The following is a 27544-nucleotide window of genomic DNA, read 5'->3' as shown; positions in this document are numbered from 1 at the left end:
ACATTAACATTTTACTTAAGTAAAAGTAAAAAAGTCCTGGTTTTTAAAAATACTTAAGTATTAAAAGTAAAAGTACTCGCTGACTGCATTACCTAATCGCTAATATCATTAAGTGTGCCGATCGTATTTAATTTTAATACATCAGAAATGTGCCATTTTAATTAACACTACCACAGATTAAACATGTTCTTATTGTGTTTATTCTCTGTAACAGTTTAGACTTAGATATATGATTCTATGAATCATAATTTCAGGGATGGAAACATTTTGTCTCGTGTCCTAACATAGCATGAACTTCATTAGTCACATTTATTTAGAAAGAAATCTAACTGAAAGGGGATGTAAAGAAGGTGCGGGCGGGGTGGAGGACATGCAACCAAGGAGCCATGTAGCAGAGTTGTAGTCAAGACCACCGAACCCGAGACCAAGACCAGCGCCCCGCGCTAAATGACACAATAACATTAAGTTTACCTATCAAAATTGGTTTTCAGATTGATCTGAAAGATCCACATTCCCATAAAAACACCTAGATATTAAATACTTAGAGCTGAAATATATTTAACCAGTATCAATTAAAACTCACTTCCTTCTGTTTTGCTTTCATCGCTGTGCTACAATCCGCAGAGGTCTCCTGCTATTCCTAGAAAAATAACGCCCTGGGCGGTTGCCCATATTGCCCATGTCAGAAACCACAACTGAAACATCGCAATTAACGGTAAATAACGTTCAACTAAGAACACTGTCCAACGGCGCAACAAGTAACCAAGCAGAAGGAGTACCGTGACTGTTTTCATCCTCCCTCCCACTGCAATGTTTGCCACCATGACAGGAGACGAAATCAATCAATGAGCAATGAGCATGCTCTGTGTTCATACGTTCAACTTTTACTTATTCAGTGATTAAATGAATGTGTGTGTATATATATATATATAGCTACCCCAGTGTACACAAGAACAAAGAACGGCTCTCAGTGAGGCTTCAGTCCTTAGGACTTAGTAAAGATCCGTCCAGAAGAATCGGATCGTTCAGATGTCATATCACTATATTGCAGACTTTGGTCACAGCGTTGTCCCATAAATGCGACACCTCAGTCAACACCTCCACACAATAATTCAGCGCATGAGTGACAACCTTTTTTTCATCAGATGCAACATGTGTCTCAGTACAGCTAGCTTTGCTAGCACAAATCTTACCTTTCTTTAAGCTTTCCTTCCAAGTGACGCTAAAAGTTGGACGAAGTCCCCACCGTCTGTGAAAGCGAAGCGCTGCTGATTTTACATGTAGCCATATCAATTTATGCAGCGCTATTATATTATAGACAAACATCTCCTGCCGCTCAGAGGAAACCACTGCGCATGTCTGGAGCTCCGCGTGCGTGTAAAGGGGGAGGCGATGGGTGACAACAGACACTAAGTCACGTTATTGCTCGGATTTTAAGGCGCAACCTTAAGTCCTTGAACTTCACATTTTAACGGAAGAAAAGAGCAACGCGACTTGGATGTAACTAGTAACGCGACAGTTTTGTAGAAATGTAGTGAAGTAGAAAGTACAGATACTTACTGTAAAATGTAGTGGAGTAAAAGTAGAAAGTACCCATTATTAAATCTACTTAAGTAAAGTACAGATACACGAAAACTGTACTTAAGTACAGTAACGAAGTACTTGTACTTCGTTACTTCCCACCACTGGGTGTTTACTGGTTCATATCAGCTGAGAATCAGAACTAGGAGAAATATTAGGTTTTATTTATATATTAACAAAATACATAATACACCTCTTTAAATTAGTCATATCCTTCTCTCCTTGGGTTATTTTAATTTGTCTTCTTCAGCTCCCCCCAAGTTTATTGTTCATTTTCTCTCAGTATACTTGTTTCCCTCTCTCACAGCTGCACCCTGTTTCCAATCAGCCACCTGTCTCTTATCAGTAATCAAGCTGCCCAGTATTTAAACTGATCTTTCTCTGCTGTTTTATTTGTTTGTTGTTGCTTTCCTTGGTTTTCTATTCCTATGTCCATGCACTATGCTGTGTTCTTTTATTCCTTATTGTTTAATCAAAACAAGTTGTTCTTTAATTGGAGAGATTTCATTAAGTGACTATTTCTGAAATGTGCAGTTAAGTGGTTAGTGGGAACACAGCTACTCCATTCCTAAAAGCAAGTTAGAAAGTCCAGTCACCCAAACAAACATGTGAACTGTAGCAGGAAGCTGGAGTACCTGGTGAGCTTTCACATTTATAAAAGGAGAAGATGGAAACGGCACACATGAAGCCTCTTGACATGGGGTTTGAAGCGAAAGCCTTATTGTTGCAATGCAACCCTATCAAGAACTGTTTGCCTATGCTGCCCTACAAAATAAAAAAATAAAACTAAGGTTTGCTTACATATATTATCAGCCTAATTTTACTCTAAGTTCAAGTCTGTTTGAGATTCTCTACTGAAACTCATTTTGTCTGTCGGTTTCTCCTAATTGTTGCATATATTGTCATGAGTTATTGTCACAAAGTGTTCACTAGCTTCTTTTTTTTCTCAATGGGATGTAGAATCTTGTCAGTTTGATGTTTAAGCCAAAAGAGGAGAGCCAACAGAAGGGGTTAAAATAATCCATTTCATTGGTTGGGAGCTCTAATAACTGCTCTCTCCCTCTCTCGGCGTCGTCATTGGCCCGCAGAGTTTCCATTGTGCTCTTCGGTGCAGGTGTGGGACATGCTTTGTTGATCATAATCCCCCTGGCAAGCGTAGAAGCTTTGAGTGTGTTTGACGTACCCCACCGGCAGGCCCTTTGCTCCTCGGCCGCCGGGCAGCCACCGTCTCCAGCGGCCGCTCATGGGATCCGACAGGCGGAAAAATAATGAACAACACCTCAACCCGGAGCTGACCTGGCTCCAATTCACCAGCTCCACACGAGGAGTAAACGAACCACTTAAGTGAGCCTTCCAAGATCAAATCATGCGGCCCCCACCCCACCTCCACAACCCAGCTCCCCACTGTCAGCCCCTTACACACTCCCACTTTTAACTTCCCAAACAGTCAAGGTATTTTCCTACATAAACAAACATTCTGTTTCATTCTTCTATGACTGGCTGTGGCACCCAGGCCTCTGTCAGGCCTGCTTATGATATCAACTTGTATTTGTATACTGGTAAAACTAATTAAGGTTATGGGATGCAGACAAAAATCACTGCGGGAAACAACCTCAACGGGGTCCCACGGAGCTGTAACTAGGTGGGTCGGTTCGGGGCAATCCCCCAGCTCGTATGCCACCGCTGGTTCTAGCGAACCACGCCCCCCAAGCAGAGATCCGGACCCTCAATTACTCAGAACGGAAGTGGCCCTTGAGACCTGACCGTAAGAGCTAGAGGTCTGAAACTCGGTGTGTCTGTAGTCTCGGGTATCCCCTCCAATGCTGCCAAGGCACGTGGAGATCGGACCCCGTTTGCAGCTCCAGTGCCATTCCAAATCCGGGCTGGGGTCCCATTCATTCCTATGGAGAGTCCTTCTTCCGTCTGGAGGCAAAACACATTTCAGGTTGTCCCTCGAAATCGGAGCACGGCAGAGGTCTCTAATTTTCGATGTTCTTAGTGTTGTTGTGCCCCTTCCTAGCTGTGGTGGTCTCTCAGATCTCCGGGTTCAACCGATCACACTGGGGGTCTCCAAAACATCGACCCCCAGGCCGAGTTCCGGCTCCTAAAACCGGTCAAAAACACATGAAACCCTGGAAAACTATATATCACCGGATCGGTGGGAGTCTGGGGAACATTCTGGTGGTCTCTGAGCCGTTCCCCTGATTTTATATGAATTTAAAACCGCCTTACCAGGGGCATAAGAGAGAACCGGACAGCATAGGAGAGAACCGGACAAAGTCGGTCCCTTTTGTCCCCCGAAAAAATTGTCAAATTCAGATGGAACCTAGCCAACCTGTATACTGGAAGTACCGGGAGATTCCCAGGAAGATTATGGTGGTCTCCGATTTTCTCCACCACCTTACCCCGAATTTATATTAATTTTTAACCGTTTTCCACAAAACCGGTCAAAAATGCACTTTCCCGGGGTCCCACCGAACCGAGACCAGGATCATTGTGCTCCAGAGATTGCCTCGGTTCCGGTGGTCCAACTCATGGCAGCCTGGGTGGAAGTAAAAAAATTCTGACCTCCCTAGACAACCTGGGGCCGATCGCTATCACTCCGTGGCAGCAACGTCTCATTCGAATGTCTGCCCTATCAACTTTTGATGGTACACTACGTGCCACGGGTAACAGGGAATCAGGGTTCAATTCCGGAGAGGGAGCCAGAAAAACGGCTACCACATCCCAGGAAGGCAGCAGGCGCGCAAATTACCCACTCCCGACTCGGGGAGGTAGTGATGAAAAATAACAATGCAGGACTCTTTCTAGGCCCTGTAATTGGAATGAGTACACTTTAAATCCTTTAACGAGGATCCATTGGAGGGCAAGACTGGTGCCAGCAGCCGCGGTAATTCCAGCTCCAATAGCGTATCTTAAAGTTGCTGCAGTTAAAAAGCTCGTAGTTTGATCTCGGGATCAAGCTGACGGTCCGCCGCAAGTCGAGCCACCCTCTGTCCCAGCCCCTGCCTCTCAGCGCCCCCTCGATGCTCTTAGCTGAGTGTCTCTTGCCGGGGCTCGAAGCGTTTACTTTGAAAAAATTAGAGTGTTCAAAGTAGGCCCCCGTCGTCTGAATACCGCAGCTAGGAATAATGGAATAGGACTCCGGTTCTATTTTGTGGGTTTTCTTCTTTCTGAACTGAAGCCATGATTAAGAGGGACGGCCGGGGGCATTCGTATTGTGCCGCTAGAGGTGAAATTCTTGGACCGGCGCAGGACGGAGGAAAGCGAAAGCATATGCCAAGAATGTTTTCATTAATCAAGAACGAAAGTCGGAGGTTCGAAGACGATTAGATACCGTCGTAGTTCCGACCATAAACTATGCCGACTAGCGATCCGGCGGTGTTATTCCCGTGACCCGCCGGGCAGCGTCCAGGAAACCAAAATCTTTGGGTTCTGGAGGGAGTATGGTTGCAAAGCTGAAACTTAAAGGAATTGACGGAAGGGCACCACCAGGAGTGGAGCCTGCGGCTTAATTTGACTCAACACGGAAAACCTCACCCGGCCCGGACACGGAAAGGATTGACAGAATTTATCTTGGCTATCCAATTCAGGGCAAGCACGTTCAACAACTTGACCACATTGAACAGGGGGTCAAGTCGTGACAACAGCTGCAGGCTGTGTCACAAAGGCTGGGAAGGCCTTCCACATATAATCAGTTCATGTGAAGCCTTGCGGAAATACAGAATGCACAATCATAACTGCATCTGTAACCTCCTTGATGTCGAAGCTGGGCTGAAGCTCCAGGCAGAGAACCATGCCTGATTCTCTGCCTGGAACTCCACCAGGGCGTGGGGCAGACCTCAGCCATCTCCGTCCTCCCAGGGTCTGGTTCATCCTACCTGACCAGGGGCACGAACTTTCAGGGCCTGCGTACTGCTGGGTGTAGTCCGTGGATTGGTGCTTAAGTCCGGGTACACATGTTCGGCCAGTGGGCCTGGTAGGCCCGGCTCTCAGTTGATGGCGAAAAAAGTTCTAAGTCCCAACCAGGGACAGGACAGGTGACGGTCGGCCGGAGGTGGCCGGGGATGGTGGCTCCTCCCAGGTGGGCAGAAGTTCCCGCTGCCCCCTCCCTGTTGCCTTACCACGGGCACGAGCCTCCAGGGCCCGTGTAAACCAAGGGGGGGTGCTTAAGTGTGGGTGCACGGGTTTCTGTGCTGAGCCTGGTTCTATGGGTGGGGTTCCTAGTGTGTTTCTATCCCCGGAGCGAAGTCTGGATGTGGGCATGGTACTAGGTGTGTCTGCCTGGAGCTCCATGCCTGGTTCTCTTCCTGGAGATCCAGGGCTGGAGCTGTTACCCAAACCCCCATGTGATGAAATAGATGCAGTGGTTCACAGGTAAGTTCTTTATTGAACATTAGGTGGAAACTGTGTTTAATCATGTTGCACTGTCTCTCTCTCTGAATCCCAAGGAGTGCTGGATGATACTAGGTCGGTAGATGAGTCACCATCCAGGGACTGTGGTGGTCCTGGACTGCTCTCCATGGAAGTCCCAGTGCCTGGAGACGATTGCAGTGCTGTGGCTCTGTCAAACTTGCTTCTGATGTCCGCCAGTTGTTCCGCAGTGAGCTGGTTAGCTTAGAATCTGTCGGCAGTCCTGTTGTCGTGGCACATGACCCGGGAAAGCTGACCTCTGACCTCGCTGATGTGTGCATCCCTTGCCTGTAAAACAGAATAAAATTGTTTTAAAAAAACCTGGTGATTTTTGACCGGTTAACAAGAGGAATGTGGTACCCACGTGTGTCACTACTGCGCTCCGGAAATCATTCATGGTTGGCCGGCCTGGAAGTCCCATGTCGGTCCATGCACACTGTGAGAACCGGGTGAGCTTCGTGATCCGCATCTGGTTGATGCTGAAGAACAGGAAGCTGCATCGTGGGTTCAGTGTGCTTCGGATCGTCAGCCATCGGACGAACCAGCTGAACTCCGCATGGGTCAGGAACAGCTGTGCAGCTCCAAACGCCGGTTGGTCTTGTGGTTCCTCACCTGAGAAGGGATGAGATCATGAACTCCATGCCTGGTTCTCTGAGATCCACTTACATTGATTACAAAGCCTGGAGCTCCTTCCTCGGCATCGTCTATCGCATCCTGCAGTTCTCCTACTGTCATGTTGGTGAGGACGCCAGGCCGGTGGCTGTACACCGCAGAGAGGTAGCAGGCTACGTAGCCGTAGAGCTTGTGGCGCAGCTGAACGATCGGTTCTGCCTCCAGCCTTCCGAGAAGGGCGGGGATCGCTGCCTTCACCAGGGTCTTGCACTTTCAAAGGTGGCTCTTGGTTATCGACCTCTTTTCTTTGGAGCGCTTCACGGAGATCTGGTGGAGCGTAATCTCGGTTCCGATTTGAACAAGATCAGCCTTCACTGCCCTGCTGACAGCCGTGATCTGTCTTCTGGTCAGCCTGGATTCTCTCGGTGGAGTAGCAGAAAAGTAGTCCATGAATTGTGAGAAGTTCACCAGGTAAACTTTTATGGTAGTTATGGTCCTTCCCTTCTCCCTCAGAGCTTGTGGCAAAGCGTGGATCTTCTCCACATCGTGCATGAACTTCCAGGGGGCGTTGACAGGTTTCCCCCGGGCAACAAAGGATAGAAAGCTCCGGACCCGACTCAGCTTGGAACGTGCGTTTATGCGGTGCTGTGGGGTCAACAGGGCTCCTTTAAGGTGTGTGTGGTACTCGTCCAAGTACCTTTCCACAGCAGTGGGGAAGACGAATGGCACAAATGGCAGCAAGGCTAGACCTCGGGCTGACTGCGTCGTGACGGCTGGAGGGTCAGAATCGCTCCGGTCCTCCTCTTCTGGCTGCGTCTGGGCAGAAGGAGCTCCTGCAGTTGTACTAGGAGAGCCAGGGTTGTAAGCAGGAGAGCCAGCCAGAGAACCAGGTCTGTGAGCAGCTTGAGGGGAAGGGGAAGAATCCGCACTGGAAATGGGTCGCGGAGCTCTCCTTTGTGGCGTCCCCAGAGACGAGGAAACATCTCCATCCTCCCCTGGCGAGTCTGGAGCTGTCTAGCCCTGATGCCAGCCGCAGGGTTGGCTCTGTGGAGCATAGATCTGCAATAGACCGGAGAGTTGCCCTTCACTGCAGCTGACACAGGTGGTCGTTGGTTATCTGGATATCCAGGTCTCTGACCGCTGGCCAGGTGCCGGTCAACCCTTGGACCGGTGTAGTTGCAGGCTCTGACGGGGCATGCCATCCCTCTGATGTTGACTCTTACATGGGGGAACGCCAGAAGTATTTTCCTCTCAGCAGGGTTCGAAATGTGGTGAATTCGGTCCAAATGCTTTGGCAGCTGAGCAAACTTACTGCAGCAGATGGGGCAGCGCCGGAAAGAGTCACCTCGTGGCATCTGGAAGCTTCCCTGGTGGTAGAAACGTCCAGCAGAAGCGTCTTTGTCCGGCAAAGTTAGCTGTGGCAGGACTGGAATGAGCGGCTGTCGCCTATTAAGCTTAATTACCCGCCAGGGCGGGTAATTAAGCTGATTACCTGCCGGGGCGCCAGCTGCGCTGAACCCGTCAGCGGAGCCAGGGGCAGCGATAGTGGCTGCCATGGCACCGGCTGCGCTGCAGAAGCAACCTCTGACAACCTCAGACGCTGCCCTGGCTCGCTCCATTGGCGCGGGGCTGCGTCAACCGTGGACTTTTACCGCACGCTATAAAATGGGTTATGGCTGTGCTCCTTTAGGTCGGTTATGGATACCAACATTACATCTGCTCAATAAATAAAAGCACAGTCAGAAGTTTATAGAAAATGTTTTATTACTTTATTCAAACTGGGAAGTTTACATACAGTTCACCAGTCATGTTGAGTCTGCTTTAATTAAACTCTGTTTACCTGGAAAGTGTGGTTCATTTGGGGAGGTGTGAAAGTGTAATCAAACTCTGATGCTAACCAAAAAAGCTAACTCCTGTCCGCCTAGAAACCTAGGTCTTGGATCGGTTAATGTGAAGTTCTTCTTTGAATGCAAAGCATGCTTGAGTACACTCCAAAAGAAGAAAATGGACTGTAGTGCAGGGATTTCTGGGTAAATAAAAACCAAAATAAACGTGCAATCTAGCGCTAGCAGGAGAAAACGTTCATGGTCTTTTGCCAAACACAAAAATGAAATCCTACAACCGCTAAAATTTTATCCCATTGTATTTTTGTTTACATTTTGTAAAGAAGGAAGTCGCGCTCAGTGTCGTCTTCAGAGGTTTTTGGGTTGTTTCCTTTGGTGGATCTTGGTGCAGCACCCCCAAAGGCGAGGAGGGGAACAGGCTTTTCAAAGGCCTTAGTTCGTTTGACACGGTTCTGTGTGAAATCAAAATGCACCAGCTGCAAATGCAACAAATGCTGCAATTCTGTTCCCCAATAAAACTACTCTACTAGGCTATGAGGTGTGAAAACACTTTTAAGGTCTTGGTGAAAAATTAATACAACACTAGATGAAAATAAATCTTGTGACATTGCTGAAGTTTATCGAAACAATGCCACAGCAAATGTGTGCGGTAATCAAAGCTAAAGACGTTCCAATTAAATATTAATATATGTCCTTTTTTTGTTTTGGTGTACTTTTCACTAAGCTCACATTTCTGTTTTGAGATGTTTCTTTTTCAGAAATAAATGCTTTCAAACATCCATCTGTGTGTAATTACAATGAGTGATAAAATGTGCTTCACTTATTGATTCGTCCATTTATTTCAGGAACTTTATCACTAATATTCTAATTTATCGACTGGCTCTGTATTTATCCCCTTTTTACTGTGATGCATCAAAATCAATTCCACTGCAACCCACTGCCTTTAAAATCATAATTTGGAAAGTAAATCTTCCACTTGTGAATCGTGTGCTGAAACATGGTGACCATCATCCTGTCAAGTTTTTGATGTTTAAGAATCTAAGCCATGGAATCTGTTACTGTAGATCATTCCAGGACGCGGTTAGCGCCTTGCTCTGACATCACCATCACTCCGTGTCCTTATTTGATGCCTGCAGTCAGGAAATCCTTGATGAAGCTGATCCCCTGTCCGTCATGTGAAACATGCTGACTAGACGGAACAGTTGCTTTCTGTCCTCTCCCTAAGATATCTCTCATTAGTGAGGCACACCTCTCTCCCGGTCCATTGTCAAGGGAGCAATTTGGGGCTGGGGGGTCACGTTGGGTGGGCTTAGGTCATGAACCTACAGTATATAGTCATCCAGTGAAATGGCACCGGGAGACCCGTGCTTAACCCGCTTCCCAGCCGCTCCAACAATGCCGCTTTTCACATGTCGAGCCGATACAGCCGTGTGATTGCCAAATTAGGACGGGATGCCTGATGTTCTAGGCGCAAAAGAAGGTGATCAAACAGTGCTCGGGTCAATGGATCCGCCTCTAATTGAGAAGTTCACACTTGGCAGCAGGGCAACTCATTCAGCAGACAGTGCTGCTGCTGCTTCCTGCCAAGGGGGAAGAGTTTTGAGTCTGCCTGGGGTCATCTGCTGGTTGTTCAGAAGTCATTGGGGCACAGAGGTAGAAATCTGCTTTATGTGATGAAGGTGACGGAATGTAAATGAGCTATACTGATCCAAAGTCTAGGATTTGGGTAATCTCTGAATATGGATTTCTTTGGGACTTTATGCAGAATTTAAAAATAGCACTTGGGGCTGGAAACAACTTCTTCTATCTTCATTTGAGTTAAAATGTTATTCCCTGATCAAAAACATACTTTTAGTGTTGCTTTGATTCTTTCACGCATGTTTGAGAAATCCTTTAATCTCCCATGGCAATCATTCAACTATCCAAAATGCCTGGGTGGACCAAGCCCCGCCTCTGAGGATGAAGCTCCTCCTCAGAGCTCCGGTTTCCAAGCTCCTGAGTGTCCGGACTCCCCTCATGAGTTTTTGTGTCGTCTTGAAGTTAAACTTAATGCAATGTTTTGATTGTTGATTCTATATTGCATGATTTTGTGTTTTGTGATTGTGTATTTTCCACACTATAAGGCACACCTAAAAACCTTCTATTTCCTCAAAAGCCGACAGTGCACCTTATAATCCGGTGTGCCTTATATATGGACCAATATTGAGCCACAACAGGTCTAGCAACTACGGTAAGCAGCCGCCAACTTCATTTTCCCCCGTAGAAGAAGTGCGCGGTGCATGCTGGGATAGTTGTCAGAACGCTGGTTTGTTAATACAGTTTGATAATACATTTAAAGCCAGGGGGAGGAGCGGGGAGAAGAGACGGAGACTGCGGCGGCAGCATGTCGGTTGGTCTGTGTTACCCAGAAAGCAGTTGGGCACAATTCTGCAATACCAACACCGTGAGTGAAACAATGACTAGATGTGTAATAATAGAGTACAGAACAAATTGGCAACCCAAACTGAAGCGTCTAGTCTATGCGCCTTATAATCCTGTGCGCCTTATAGTGCAGAAAATACGGTATTATGATTTAAAGCACTTTGAAATGCCTTGCTGTTAAAATGTGTTATACAAATAACATTTGATTGATAGATTAAGGTCAAAGATATTCTAACACATGTGCGTGTTGCAGCTAAACAAGGATATGGGGATAAAAGTAAACTGCATCACATCTAGATGTCATCATCCTAAAAATTAGGCCTACGTTTTTGCTAAAAGATGATTTAGGCAAATAAACAAATCACTTTGGGCAAAAAGAATTTACTTAGATATTTAGGAATATTGCGACAATATTCCTAAAGATAATATCACCTTTAGGAAGGTGCCAATATTAAAGGGTGACATTATTAAGATTACATTCAAAAACTAACAATAATAATTTAGGTTATTGTCTTAAATAATAACCCAAATTATTTGGGTTATTTTTGACACTGAGACTTTGTAAAATTAACCAAATTTTACCATGTTATTCATTAATTTATAAATGTCACCGTTTCAAAAAATTATTTCATTTATTTTTAAATCTCATCCCATTACAGTATGTTGCATCAGCAAGAACGAACACATAGAGGTTAAACTGGACATGTCCCAATTTCAAGCCAAGGGGGATTCCAGAGTTAATTGTAAAAAAAAAAAAAAAAAAGGTCCAGCCACCGCCGACACTGATTCTGATTCTAATAGTCGAGCAAACCAGGTGAAAATGAGTCTCTGTTTATCATGAGTCATCTCTAATCATGAGTCATCTCTTGGAGCTGGATCAAGTGTAAATGACAGATCACCAACGCTCAGATCCAATCCAATCCGAGATTTGGGCAACAGAGTACAAGTCATTTCTGCGCGGCGATTTAAAAGCCTCGACGCATGCTTAACTCCGTTTAAAAGAACTCAAGATTCACTAAATCCTCAAACTGTTTCCCTGTATCTGCACCATGTGTGGTAAATGTTTGCAGAGATGTTTCGCGACGTGCTGATTCTTAGCAGAAACAAAGTAACGCAGCTCCCTCTCTTATTTGGGACAAAGTGCTGGAAACAAGGGGGATGCTTAAATCCCGTTGGCCTAACAGGGATATCTTCACCTCTCTTCAGAGAGTACCTAATTGATACATGCGGATTGGCGTACAGGACAGAGGACAATGGCGCCATTGTTTCAGGGTTTTCTGTACCAAGACATCTGTCAACTGCTGTGTCTTTGCGAAGCGCTTGGCTTCGCTCCAAACGAGAACCTTTTCATCTTCCCAGCGAGCCTCATTCCCGCCTCTGGCTGCAGAGCTCGTGTTGGAGAAAGTCGGGTTTCATTCATTTATCTTTTCTAGTCGACGAGGGTCGCATTCTATTAGTGTTTTATTGAAACACTTAAACTAAGGGTGAGTTTAAGTGTTTCGTAACATTCAGGTGGAATGTCAGAAATAAAAGAAAGTCGTCACCCTTCTGTGTTTCCAGGGGTGCAGTTTTAATAACCAAGAACAAAAGTATGGAGGGCCTATTAAATTTCATTATGCACTTGAAATAAGATAAAACTGACTTGCAAATAACTTTTCAGCAAGATACAGGAGATTGTTTTAAGTCAATAATTCCTTAATATTGATGAAAAAGTACTAGTTCCGATTCCAAGTTATACCTACAATAATTTGCCAGGGGGGCAGGCACTTTTTCATCAATATTAAGGGATTATTGACATAAAACAAACTCTTATATCTTGATGTAAAGCTATTTGTAAGTGTCTTTTCTTATATTTTAGTGTACTAAACTATTTGCACTACAACCTAGACCAGAAATGTTTGATAAGATTTTTTTGTTTTTGCAATACACACATGGATCCTTTTGTGCACGTCTAATTACTGATTTATTCATTGGTCTGACCAATCAGATGTCTTTTTAGAGAGTCACCACAGCAGATAAAATTATTGCATGGTGCGCGGTCAAAAAGAGACAGTAATTGCAATTATTGCTTTTAACATAAACATAGCTAAATTGTGGAAACATTTATTTCCAATTTTTGTTTAAATTGCTACATGTATAAAGCGTTAAGTTTATTTATATGAGTAACTGTGGCACATTTGGGCCTCCATACAAAACAACGTCCAATGGAAATTACATAACCAAATAGAACAAGTGTTTTCTTGTTAGAAAACTGTCATTCTAAGGTTAAATGCCTTCCAGAGGATGAACTTTACTTTAAGCTCGGACTTCCTGTGAAAACAGTTTAACATTTACTGTTTAATCTGAGTCAAAGCTCACACTTAGTGTATTTTTCCCTATAAATCTGGGGTTTTTGGACCTTACAGTCTCAGAAGTCAAAATAAAAAATCTGAAAGAAAAACTTTGTTCATATGCTTTTTAATCGACAAAACAATGATTTTTAGAGTCAGACTTGGTAAATATAGCTTTAAAAAAACCCACACACTTAAAACTTCTTATCAAAACAATAAAATATCCATCCATCATCAAGCACGCTTAACCCTAGCAAGGTGTGCTGGTGCTAAACCTAGGTTTAAACCTAAACCTATCTCTAGGTTGAGCTTTTTTTAATGCAAATGTTTAAAAAATATGAAAGATGCTAAGATGTAAATGTAAGTAAAGTTGTGAGAATACAAGGAACAAGAATGATTTCTCTTTTTTTGTATTCTGTGTGAACTGATATGAAATAGAGCAACACATTACATTTTTGGCAAAGCCCTAATAATATATATGTATATACAAGCAAAATGCATTAGAAACTAGTTCAGTTTTATTTAGTCTGATGGTGTGGTGCATTTCATCAAGAGTAAAAACATAACAACATGTCAATAATTGATATAAAAGCCATTTAATGATTGTCAAACTGAATCCTGAGGAAAATAAACAAGACAGAATATATTGTTTACAGATACTGTATATTAATAAAATCTGTGTTTTAGTGATGCTGTTTTTTTTTTTTTGCTGCATCCTGGAAACTAATATTTGCATATTTAATCAGCGTTTTTTTTTTTTTTTTTTGGACAAACAGTAGAAAATGCCTATGAACATAAATAGCATAAATACTCCCAAAAAGTTTTTTTTTTTCCAAAAAATGTTACAAAAATACACATCTATCAGGTCCATGTCTGTTTCCATAAGCCACAGTGCTGAGGTTTCAGTCAACATGGAGGATGTCAGAAACAAGGCAGCAGGTATTGGCTGGTCGGGCAGCATTTAGCGTGAGTACCACAGTTTCACAGTATTTACAGAGGAGTTTAAAACAACAACAAATGTAAAATATGATGTAGTTGCTGTTAAATCAGAAAACAATTAGTCCTACTGGTGCTTAAATAACACATCAGTTGTCACTGTTGCAATAATGTCTGTGGCTGCATTTCAATTGGCGTTAAAGTTACACAAAGTTTAGTTCTAGAAATGAATACGCCAAGTTTCTGTATGTTTTTTTGTTTTTTTTAGCTGTATCAAAATTAATACATTTTGCAAAATCTCAGTAAAAACACTTTTTATTTGCAGTTTTTATAAAGCAGAAACCCACTTATTTATAGGAGCTATCCTCCTTGGACGATGCACGGCTGACTCCACTATAAATAAATCTCAAGTATCAGTTTACATCCGTCGCCGCCATGATTTTTTTTAAAGATATATCGCGTGAACAAACTTCACGCGTTATGTCTTAATCGCGTTTCTGCATAAGAAACGCTCAAAATGCATTTAAAATGCATTTCTTATGCATTTTAAATGCATTTCTTATTTAATTTTAACATTAGCAGGATTTCAAAAGTTTTGCACACATAATGGAAATGCAGCTGCAGACATTTATTCTGATCTTGTTTCACAAGCTGGAGAATAAGAATCTGATAAATTTAGCAGTAGTTTTTAAGTGCTTATTGGGCAGAATATCACATGTTTTAGGTGTTCTGGTTACATAGCAACAAAAGAACAGCAAGCTGGGTAATTAGATAATCCAGCGGGGTATTGAGTCTGCAGCTTACTGATTAACAAACTAACTGAAGTTTTCAAACAGCATTTTGTTAATAAGCGTAGTGGGTGATGCTACTTCAGTTTCCACACTGATTATCACATTTTTATTGTATATCCAAGCAACAAGAAGTTTTCTTCCGTTTGTAAAACTCGGGAGAAGCGCAGCGTTTCCTTTCTCAGCCTGCTCACGAGCAGTGTGCAGCAACATGTTGGGGAGGGGCAGCTATGAAAACCGCAAGAACTCTGGTCAGCACTTTTTCTGCCATGTCATTAAAGGACTTAAACGGTAGGAACGATTGTGAAACCGCAACTTCCCAAAATCTCAGCTGGTCCTGGTTCATAAGGCAAGCATATGAGTGAACATATTAGCATAACTGCATTTGTTTAACAAAATAATACAAACCCTTGGAGGGCCACTGTAATAAATGACTGTCGTTCTGAGGTATTGTTGGTGTCACATAGGCAACTTTGGCAGCTTGGTGTTAGTGATGAACAAGCTCTTTTATTGTGAAAAACCTATAGAACTGTGAAGGTTTGGGCTCAACTTTAAATATGGTTGTAAAAAAATCAATTTAAGTTTATAAAATATTTTACTTTTTTATGTTACAAGATCGAAGTTTAGTTGAAAAAGGTGCTCAGGTGTAAGTGAAAGGAAAAGTTTTTTTTTGTTGTTTTGGGTTTTTTTGCATTTTTTTCAGCTCTCTGATGATAATCAGACACTCCAGCTCAGTCTGTGCTGTGACTTCTCTGTAGGAAATATGAAGCGTATCGAGTACTGATGCGTATTCTGAGTGGGATTCTCTGAGAAAGTCTTCCAGCAGGTGAGGCCTGGTCCCCCTAGATCTCAGTCCCGTCCCTGGGAAAGATCAAGCTGTTCACACTGAAGCTGTTGTAGAAGTGAGCGTTGAACTGTCCGCTCTGCCCTCCGCCGAACGTGTTGTAGTACACTCCCCGGTTAAAATGCAAGCCCTCGCCGTGGTCGGGAGGCCCCGCCTCCTGCCCGCCGCCACTGCCGCCGCCAGGGTGGTATGGGCTCAGAGCCGTTATGTTCCTGTTTGACAGCTCGTTCACCAGTCCGAGGGACCCCTGTCGGCCGGGGGCCCCCGAGCCGAGCGCCGACATGTTGCTGTAAAAGTTATTGAAACACGGAGCGGCGGCGGCGGCCAGCCCCGCTGGCGACGACGACGAGCTCTTGTGGTTTTCGTTCATGGCTTCCATCTCCGGGGAGGAAGGCCCCAGGAGCTGGGGGCTGTCCGAGGCCTTCATGGGGCCCGCCGCCGTCGGCCGGCCGTCCTCCAGCTTTGTGGCTGCGGCCGCAGCAGCTCCCCCCGAAAGGCTCGGGTCTGACCGTCGTTTCCTTTTCCGCCGGAAGTTTCCGTTGTCAAACATCTTTTCGCAGTTGGGGTCCAACGTCCAGTAGTTTCCTTTTCCTGCAAAGAAGATTAGAAAAATAAAATAATTTCAGTCATTTATTTTCTCTGCATGCAAATCTTAATCTTTAAAATATGTCAAGTGAGATTGTTTTTTTGTTTTTATTTTTTTTTACCAAGACTTGGAATAATATCTGGTATTTTTATTTTTTTCCTCAGAAAATATACATTTAATTAAGTGTAAATAAATAAAAATTGATCGAGGTAACTTTAAGTACATGTAATATAAACTTTAAAAAAGGTAAACAAAAAACTGTAACTTTGTTCCCTTCTTCCTAATTTCATTCATACATACATTTCTTTTCTCTTTGTTCTTGAAAGAGATGATTAAAATCTAATTTGTGTAATTTTGTACATACTGGAAAAATTAGACAACTTCTTTTACATCTTAAGTAATTATTTTTTTGGAAATCATGTTCAAATTTGTTTTTTTTATAAAGTTTCTTGAAAATGCATCTAACAACTTTTGTCAGATTTTGATTTTAAGATGAAATTGGTAAATTCTCTTTTTATAAATGTTTGAGAATTATTAGTACTTTTGTATCTTTGTAAATATACAAAGATATACATCTTTGTATATTTATTAAATGTTCTACACATTTTGACAAATACTTCAAAGTCTTTTTCACCCTTTTATCCTTTTTTGCAGGTATTTCAAATTAAAAGATGGGGGAACAAAACTAACTATGAAGGTTTTAATGCTACCCATGCAATATAAAAAAAAACTTTTAATAATTATACAAAAACAGAATCTATGGTATTTACACTTGTCTTAGTGTATATTTTTACTGATCTAAACTAACTGTAAAAGGTTTTTTTGACATTGTAACAAAGGATTATAAACCAAGCTATTTTAGATATAAGAAATTATTTAGTAGTTTGTTCTGAATGCAATGGCCTTTTGTAAGTTTGGGCTGTTTTTTAATTTTGTTTTTTTCACTTTAAAGAAAATCCAGTTTAGTTGCTCTTCACGGATATTTCCACCATCATGGGGGACCAACAGTACAACATTTCAATAAATACTTAAATCTGCATTATATACCTATAAATTTTTTAATAAATAAAATTACTTCTCAATCTAGTTTTGCCATTGTCCCATACAACAGCAAAGCATGAAAACAACTGGTCTGACAAGCTGTGCAGGTTAACAGTTTAGATATTACTAAACATTCAATAAGCCAGTGATAATTTTAATAAAAAGGAACAATGAAAATAATTAAATTATAAATGCGTGTAATTTCTTAGTGCAAATTTAATTCTAACTTGTTGCCATTCTATATTAGCTTTATTTTTGATAAATGTACATTTTAAAAAGGGGGGGAAACATTAAATGCAAGATTAGCTAATTTAGCATTGCAATCATTCATATTGTAAAAAATATACTAACAATACTAAATAAAATCTTAAATATATTCACAATTTTATTCAAATCGTGACATTTTTGATTATTTATTTGTTTAACTGTGGCACGTTTGACCTTCCATACACTTAAGGCGTCACCTAAATATTTCTAACCCTTTCCAAGGTGTTTAGGTTACCTGGGTCATCCTCGTCCCTCGGGACTTTTTTGAAGCAGTCGTTCAGAGACAGATTGTGCCGGATGGAGTTCTGCCAGCCGGCTTTGCTCTTCTTATAAAAAGGGAAATTGTCAGCCACGTACTGGTAAATCTGACTCAGGGTCAGCTTCTTTTCGTGCGCGTTCTGGATAGCCATAGCGATGAGAGCGGAGTAGGAGTATGGCGGCCGGACCAGCTTCAGCAACTCCTCCTGGCTGGCGATGGACAGCCAACCCAGGTCGGGCCCTCCGAACCCAGGTGAGTTGGCGAGGAACTGCCGCTGCGAGCCGTAGGAGGGCGGGATGAACGGCGTCGGGTTGTTGCCGTGCAGGTAGGACGCGGAGGAGTTCACGCCCGGCCCATTGAGCCACAGGTACGGGTTCGGGGAGGAGGCGTAGTCCCCGAGGCCGTAGCCGGCGGGTCTCTGAGCGCCCTGGAGGCTCTGCTGGTGGTACACGCTGCTGAAGTTGTCGCAGTAGACCGCAGCTGCCATGTCCGGGGACTCCTGGGCGCTTTTATGTGGAAGAGAGCCGACGGTAGGGGAGGTGTGGTGCTGGTGCTGGTGATGGGACTGAGGGTCGATGGAGTTCATCACTCCCCGCGGGAAATCCCAAAGGAGAAGCTGAAGCGGTTCGGGTGGACTCTCTCGATGATGCGCGTGCAGCTGCAACAAGTGTCAGAAAGAGTGAAGCAGGTTTTAGGAGCTTTAAAAGGAGGGAAAAAAAAACTCTGGAGAGCGGCCACATGAAGACTGTGGAGAACTCCCAGTAACTCCTGACAACCAATAGAGAGCCCAGAGGGTGTGGTTATACACTCATTGAGCTGAGAGTAGGTCAGTGGCTTCATTTAATAAAATTCATTGAGAGAAACTTTCCAAAGAGGAGGATGCTGTGACTGTTTAACCTCAGCTAACAAACAACAACACCGGACAAAAAGGGCTATGTGGCCTTCAGGGCTTTTAATTGAAGATGTCTATGTTCCAGGTCATTACAGTGGGGCGGCCGGGGGAGAATAAGTATTTGACACACTCGTGATTTTTCAAGTTTTACAAAGAATGGAGGGGTCTTTAATTTTCACCTTTGGTACACCTCATCCGTTTGAGTCAGAATCTAAATCTAAAAATGAATTATTTTACAGAGCCATTTAGCTTAATTATTTGATCGCCTACCAACCAGCAAGAATTCTGGCTCTGACAAATGTGTTAGTTTGTCTTTAAGATGTTATCCTGTCCTAGACTCATTACCTGAATTAATCACACGTGTGAACTTATCTGTATAAAAGACACCAACCTGTCCACAATCAGTCAAACTCCAACCTGTCCACCACCGGCAAGATCAAAGATTAATGACCTGGAGGGAGCTGGGACTACAGTTTCAAAGGTTACCATAGTAACGCATTCTTCCTTCGAGGAATAAAATTCTGCAGCACACACCAGGCCCATGTGAAGTTTGCCAATGACCATCTAGATCAGAGTTTTACAAAGTGGGGGTTGCTGCCCCATGAGGGGCACCAGGGATGATTTAGGGGCACATCATTTTGGAAAGATTAGGATAAAAACACAAAAATAAAAATGTTATTACAACTTTTTTATCATAAAATGTAACCTGTTTTTCAATCATTACTATAAAATATAAGTTAAGATAATTTATGGAAGTAGTATTTGCTATGCTCATCTTTCTGATTGGCTGCCAGTCAAATTTATCAAGCTGCTTTGCTCTTTCAGCTAGGACAGCTAACACAGCTAGCAAGCTTAAAATCTACAACTTTCTGACAAGAAAAAGACACAAGAAAGCAGCCCCTCTGTATAGGACACTACTGCAAAAAAACTAATAACCCACAGGAAAGTATGTGATCAGATGAAACAAAACTGGACTTTTTTGGGATAAACTCCAAAAGAAGAAGGCTGAGCACAATCTCGTGGTGGAAATACCATGTTTTGGGTGGAAATATCATGTTTTGGGTGGAAATATCATGTTTTGGGTGTGCTTTTCTGCTAAACTGACAGGACAACTACACCGTATTAAGCATAGGATGAAGGGAGCCGTGTATCATGAGAGTTTGGGCATTAAACCGAAACACACAGCAAGGGTAGCTAAGAAGTGACCTCCGTCAGAAGCATTTCCAAGTCCTGGAGACGACCAGCCAGTCTCCAGACCTCAACGCAATTGAACCTTTTTGGAGGGAGCTGAAACTCTTTTACCCAGCAACAGCTTTAAAACCTTAAATATCTGGAGACCTCGGTGGGAGGTCTCCAGATATTACATACATAAACCTACGTTGAAAAATGTAGGTTTTCAATTTTATTTCCACGAAACAGACTTTTGAAAGGCATTAAAACAGCTAAGGAGTATTTGGATAACTCCTTTGCTGTTTTAATGAGATGTCAGATACAGTACAAGTCAATCTGGGTATGCAAAGACAGCACTGAAAAGGAACATGGGATTTCTAAATCAAAATGAAGAATTTGTCACTGTAAAATTTATTGTCCTTTCTCACAAGCACCACAACTTTAAAACTGATTTTATTTATTTTTTGATCTGGGATATATTTGAATTTTTCTCATATTCAAATTCATTCAGCTGACAAGGTGAACACTAGGTACTAGAGATGTGCAAGTTGTCATATGCACAGATCTGTATGCATGTTGGTGTGTGTGTGTGCGTGTGTGTGTCCTTCCTTCTCTCCTTACGGGATGTGACTGGCAGGTGTGTCCTTAACTTGGAGCTCATCAAGGTCAATCAGGCAGGAGGAGCTTAGGTTAAAGAGGAATGGGTCCTCTGATTCAAATGCCAGATTGTTTTGGTCACGAGTGGTAATCAGGCGTCAGATAATTCTGGTGTCTAAAAGTGCCTCGAGTTTCTGACACTCACTTTTCTGTTTCAAAAATGTTTCATTTTCTTGTTGTCGTTACATTCCTGGACTGCAGAACTTTGCTTCCTCTGTGTATCAATTAGAAGAACTTCACCCAGGACTCCGTCACAACTCTCCTCACTACCTGCGTTTCCATTACAAACATGTGCAGAACCATGTTAATATTCCGTTAATGTAAAAAAAAAAGCACAATTTCGCAATTAAAATCAAATGTAAATAAGTTACTTCACATGATAAGTTATTAAAAACCATCCCACGCCTTCTTCGTGGTTTGTGCCAGATGCAACATCCTGTTGTCGATCACGTGAGTCGTGTTACACCTCATCCTAGCTCCAAAACTTTTCATCGGCGGGTTTCCATTAAGCAAATTTATTTTAGAAATGTCAAATTGTGCATTTATATGATCAATAGAAACGCACCTACTGCTCCTCTGGCTACCTTTGTAGAAACACTGTCCCGGATTTCTCCTGACTCACTCGCCTATCCGCCGTTAATCACGCCGTACCTTCAACATAAAATTAGGACAAAGAGACAATCGGCAACAATCCCTTCCAACCTCCACTTCTGCGGATATGCTAGCCTCCTACTGGAACACCACCTCCTCTCCACCAGTACAAAACCTTTTCTTCTTCATTCCAAAAACAATCTATCGAATCTCAGACAGTAACTTATCTCTCTTCCTATAACGTTGACCTTGATCTTGCTGTACACATTTACAAATTAACATCTCAAGCTATGTTTTGGGGTTCTTTGATTGTTACTTGCACTATGGTCTCATGTCTTAACAAACATGACAACAAAGATTTAAATCTCACACTGCTCTTTGTGTTTTGCTTCCAAGGAGCCAGACTCTTTTGTAAATCTTTTCAAGTAATCTTGACTAACCCTCTTCAGCCTTTCTGAAGATTTTTCTGTTTTTCTTGAGAGATTGACTTCTTTTGTATTATTATTTCCTGTTGATGGGAAACTGGATGGAACTAAATGCAGGTCTATCCTGGTAGAGAACCTATTAGAGGCTGCAAGAGATTAGGATGGAGGTTCATTGACGATGACCCTAAACATACAATCAGAGCTACGACAGAATGATTTAGGTCACATTTTATTTATGGTAAAACATCAAAGTCCAGACATAAATCCAGCTGAAAATCTGTGGCAAAATTTGAAAATGGATGTTTACATGCACTCACTCCTCGGTCTGGCTGAGCTTGAGCCATTTTGCAAACAAGGGTGGACAACAATTTTCAATATTCAGGTGTGCAAAGCTGGTAGACTCCAAAAGACTTACAGCTGCAACTGCAGTGAAAGGTTCTACAGGCAGTGACTCAGTGGGAATTGACACAAATACACACCACACTCAAATAAACAGACACAGACTGTGAAGAGCTACTGCAGTGTGTGCAGAGCATTATAAGCAAAAAAACAAAACAAAAAAACAAAAACAAAGAACAGCTCTCACTAACAGAGACTCCAGTCCTGTTGTTAACGGTAAAGAGCCGTTCAAAAGAATTGCATCCTTCATGAACGTAATTCAGGTCTAGGCTAAACTTGGTAGTTACTTCACTAAATATGATGAGGTACCAAAACAAACATTTGCTGCACCTGCTGCTATGACACCGGATATCGCTAATATAATCAATCATATAGCAGCGCTGCTAGGTGCAAGGGGGGTGGCATGAATATGCTTTTGCAATAATTATTTTTCCAATTACTTTTCCAAGCAAGACTTCACACTTGTTCAGACGTTGTGAACTATTGTTAAAGAACATGTCTGATTTTTGTGACTCTTGAAAGGTACGGCAGCTTATGCAGCTCAGCAGAGGGGGTAACGTTGCTTGTTAAAGACATCGTATGAGAACCCACATTTAAAATCAATGGATAAAAAGGTGGACATGACTTTGAAAAGTGTTTTTTTTTTTTTTCTTGGATGACATCCTAAGTAGTGACTTTTTAACTATAAGCCATAAAATGATAAAGAGCTCATAACAGTTTAAAGAGCTAATATTTAGCCATTTCAAGTGTTTTTTGTCTTTTTTTAAAAATCACATTATTTGGCTGGACAGCAGCCGTGCGGACGGTGCATCTGGGGGGGTTAGGGGTACTGCAACTGCTGGGCTCCATAGCAAAAAGACGTGATGGGTAATCTGTGTCGACCTGTGTCTCGTTTTCAACTTCCGAAGGGAGAGATCCTGTGTAAAGTACAGACCAGTTGAATGCAAGGCAGTGGATGCAGCGCTCAATTCATGCTCTGCAACCTGGCTCTTTTACAATGTTAGACCAGCGAGAATTGACTTGCATTAACAGTTTCTGTTTTATGGTTCGCTGCGAGATTAGAGAACACACACACAAATACTAGCTAACTTTTAGGTACTTGCATGTAAAGCTAAATAAAACCTCACCATGTGTCCTGTAACACCGAGGTGATGAAGGCCATGCCACCCTCCAGTGGCTGAGGTTGTTTTTCCTCTCTATTTACGCTTACATCTGACCATGATGACCAATCAGAGAACAACAACAAAGCTTGCATCACACTCGGTATCGACTCGGGCCTGACGGAAAAAACAGCAGTGGAAACCCTCTCAAGGCGGGCTGGGTAAAGTGGAGCCGGGTCTAGTAGAGCCAGTCAGTGGAAAACGGGCACATATCTTCATGGAACTGAATGTCTCTTTTGGTGTGTGAAAGCTGGGCTGTGGAACACTGTCAACATTTACTAGCACAGAAAGATGGCTAACATACTAAATTACCTTTTAAAAACACATAAGCACTTGGTCTTGTCATCACTTGACATTTTCATATATTATAAATACATATTAGTTGCTACCCAAGGCTGAAGCTAAAGGCTAGTCCAAAAGAGGCCAAGATTAAAGCAGACTTCCAATGTCACAATAACTACAGGTGATTAGAGCTTTTTGTCAGACTGTTTATTACAATTTGGTAGCAAATGGTTTCTAGAAATACAAGTGTTATTTTTGTTGCATTAATACTTGTAATTACTGTAAACAAAGATTAACTGACCAGTTTTTCCCAGTATAGCATTCAAGCTAGGCATCTAGAATGCCTAGTCGCTCCCTAGCTAGTTAGCATTCTAACTAGAACCATGAATCATTCTGTTCATTTTTCTATAAAAAACCATGGACAGAATGATTTAATAGTAGGTAGCTAGAATTCTATACCTAGGATTGTAGCCAGGTAGCTGGAATTCTAAATAAGCTTTTTAGTAAGTAGCTAATTAGCCCACAACACTTGAGGGCAACAAAGTAGTTTTTAAACAACATTTTACCAGTATGAAACTTTTCCAAAGTTTCACTTCATTCTTAGACATAGTAATCAAAATCAAAAGTAAGAAAAGAAATGTAAAAATCAGACACATAAAGTTATTTATGTGACCGTTTAATATTATAAACCTGCAGTTCATTTCAGTCAAATGATTTCAAATCAGCAGTGCCATAGAGGACCAGAGTTTTAAACTTGAGATGAAATAAAACGATCAAAACTGTCAAACTTGCATGGAAAAATACTATATGCATAATAGAACCTGCCAGAAACAGTAGAGAACACTTGCATGTAAAAAGTATAGTTTTTCAAATAGACAATAAAATGAACAAAGGAATTAGTTCCCTTTGAGTTGGTCACCTTCATTTACCAACAAACTTTTTTTTTAAAGTAAAACGCAAAAGCAATGTTATTGTTAAGTATAGAAACTCTCCAGTTGTAAAATTAAACTGCAGTAATCTAGCAAACAGAGGCAAGCCAGCCAATTAGCCATGCTAACCAAACAGACACAAGCTACATTAATATGTTGCTAACAGAGATGTTAGCTAAGTTAACACGTTACATTTAAATCAGATCATTTTGAAGATATTTTTAGATAGTTCAGCTGGATAAAAAAAAAAAAATATATATATATATATATATATATATATATATATATATATATATATATATAAATTAATACTAATAGTTTATTTTAGTTTTTTATTTGTCTTGTTAAACATATGCCTTTCTCTTTTGTTAGGTGTTTGAAAATAGATTTTCAGAATGTTATTTTGTCACATTCTGAAAATATGATTTAAAAGTTGAATTTAAAAAGACAAAAACAAATTAAAAGAGCATCGTTCAAAAGAAAAGACCTCCAAATGGTTCTACAAAAACCATAAAAACCATTTGGAACGAACGATAGCACTAGAAGGTGCAGAAGGCCTCCTCCCAGAGGAATCGCTGATGGAGTCATGCTGCCACCTGGAGATGCCAGTTCCTCTGTGCCCAGCTTCACAGTGTCAGATCCACAGTTCTGATTGTGAGCTATAACTCATTCTCACCACTAGATGGAGGCAGCTCGCTGCAGAATAAGGAGCTGAAACAGCAGAGAAAAGAGATGTCGACAAGAAGAGATCAGCAGATGGCTGCAGTCTCTGATGAGCTTCTGGGACGTTTTGGCATCTGGAATCTTATTGGACTGTTTGCTTTGTTTACCTCAAGGGATCCAAATGTTAAATTGAGGAGATTAGATTAGATTAGATAAAGGTTATCCCAGTCTGCTGTAGAGACTGTCTCCGTTTTGCCTAAGATAGTCAGCAGTTAATTTCCTCTTAAGGGGGAGTCAGTCCCCTCTGAGCCTCACTGTGATTACTTTGGTGGATATTGACACATTATCTGCAGTAAAAAGACTAAAACGACTGAGGTTTTCTTCTAATGCAACTTTCCCACTGAGATCCAGGCCACAGGGTAATTGTCCGCTGAGCAGCAGGAGTCGCTCTGTCTGACTGTAATTCTATAATATCGGGGTTGGCCATGACAATAATCCCTGGGCTCGTTGTGCATCGCCAGAACCGCTTCCCAACCCAAAATATATCTATATGAGAATGTGAAATTGTGGAAAAGGGAGGAATCGCTGGCTCTGAAACACGGACTCGTTTTAAAAAAGAAAGCTTCTGTTTTCTCGGAGCAGAAAATGTGGATCGTTAACAGGATACTGGCAACATTAATGTGGCCCCCCCCAAAAAAAACATACTGAAATGTGGGAATCAGGATCAGCATGCTGGATATGTTATTGGTGGTGAGATTTGAAATTAAAATGAAAGAAAAGGTATTACTCTTAATTGGAAAATTTTAAAAAATGGAATCTGCACTGGCTTATATTATTTTTTGCCACCTTGCTTTAAACACTAAAGATAATTTTACCAATGTTTGAAAGGAAATATATAATCACAAGCCTGACTAAACAGGGAGAACTCTTCAGATCATTGGCATAAAAATGTTCTACATATGAAAATCATTCCAAGAGAGAAAAAGATGTAGTTTATTCACACTGTAAAAAGTCATATTTGGAAGTGGCAGTTTATTTTAAAGTATGTCTTTTTTTTTATTTTGAATTGGAATGATATTTCAATCTGACTGAACTTTATCCATTTTTGGCACATTGCAGCTTTAAAGTGTCAAACTGGAGTTTTATGTGACAGACCAACACGTGTGTGTTTGTTGATGGACCCAAATGCAGCAGGCTGAGACGTAAAGCAGTGTAGAAGATTTAATGAAACAGAGAAATGATTAAAAAAAAAAAAAAAACTCACAAAAAGTCACAGAGAACCCAAAGAGCCAAAGAAGAACAAAAAACATGAATCCGAGGAAAGGAACGGCAGGGACTCAACGGGGAGAACCGATTTTAAGCAAAATTTTAAATGGGAAATGTGAAGTGTGAAGAGAAAACGCTGTTGGCTTTGTTGTTAAAATCTTTAAAGTAACAAAGTTACTTTTTAAAGGGTTGGTGAGTAATCACTAGTCAAATTAAATTAAATTTCTAGGTAACCGTGGCAACACGGTTAACATGTTGCTAACATGTTAACCATTAACCATTAGCAACATGTTGCTAACATGTTAACCATTAGCAACGGTTGGAAGGTTATGTTTGTCACATAAAAACTTGGTGAGATTTTTTTTAAAGACTTCAACATTATGAAGTATGACAGAGAATCAGGGTTATACAAATAAAAAATAATTTTACAAGAATATGCCATAGTACCATGACTTTATTCTTTTAATACTATGACTGTTTATTATTTTGACTTTTATGGTATGAGTTTCTTCTTGTACCGTCGTGACTTTTCTTTTGTAATTTTATGACTTTATCCTTGTAATACAAATATGTTATCGTAATACTACGATTTATTGCTGTCCAACTTTATTCTCGTAATATTATGACTTTATTCTCTTCATTTCATCTTTTTATTTTCTCAGCGTGACTCTTACACTCCGTCGTATGAAACGGAGAACCACAGGATTAAACTTAATTAAAAAAAAGTACTTGGTTTCAAGAAATGGGGGATTTACCTCATACTGCCCAAACACGTAAACAAGCTCCTAGGAAAGTATTCTCCCTCAATGCTCACACTGTAGGCAATCAGTGAAACACACTTATATAAAACAAGCTGCCTTGACAGGCTTTTAGTGTTTAACCGTCAGTGGGAAGGTGGGTGGAGGTTAGGGGGGACGGTTAGGTTATTTCTGTAGATGTAAAGATCTATTTATTTCTGTTTTGCACAGATATGTCTATTCATCAGATGCACAATCGCCACCTTTTACCTGCAGCCTGTTTCTGATCGGTCAGTGATCCGGTGCATCAGCCCCTGTGTCCGGCCAAGTGGGATCGTTTACGCAGGAGCCATGTAAAAATAAACATATGCACTGTTACCTATGTCCCTAACTCCTGTGAGGAACAAACACATGAGCAGACATGCAGGTATCAGGATCAGGAGGCAGATAA

General features: G+C 41.7%; 1 protein-coding gene across 1 annotated transcript; it reads right to left on the bottom strand.

The window, feature by feature from the left end:
- Positions 1–13781: 13781 nt before the first annotated feature.
- foxi2 (forkhead box I2) lies at positions 13782–19533 on the bottom strand. The gene is made up of 3 exons (XM_008398792.2): positions 19206–19533; positions 17899–18580; positions 13782–16360 (listed from the first exon to the last, which is right to left on the bottom strand). The coding sequence occupies exons 2-3, from the start codon at positions 18506–18508 to the stop codon at positions 15768–15770; spliced, it is 1203 nt and encodes a 400-aa protein (XP_008397014.1). The 5' UTR covers positions 18509–18580; positions 19206–19533; the 3' UTR covers positions 13782–15767.
- Between the last annotated feature and the right edge of the window lie 8011 nt (positions 19534–27544).

The sequence above is a fragment of the Poecilia reticulata genome, chromosome 22 (genome assembly GCF_904066995.2).
Source record: "Poecilia reticulata chromosome 22, P_reticulata-male-v2, whole genome shotgun sequence".
Lineage (NCBI taxonomy): Eukaryota > Metazoa > Chordata > Actinopteri > Cyprinodontiformes > Poeciliidae > Poecilia > Poecilia reticulata.
This window is presented reverse-complemented; position numbering and strand designations above follow the sequence as displayed.

Bases quoted from the DNA above. Each gene is read 5' to 3' on its own strand.
- foxi2 (XM_008398792.2), bottom strand. From the start codon at position 18,508: ATGAACTCCATCGACCCTCAGTCCCATCACCAGCACCAGCACCACACC. The intron at 16,361-17,898 runs GTAACCTAAACA...TCTTCTTTGCAG, and splicing joins GAGGGACGAGGATGACCCAG to GAAAAGGAAACTACTGGACG.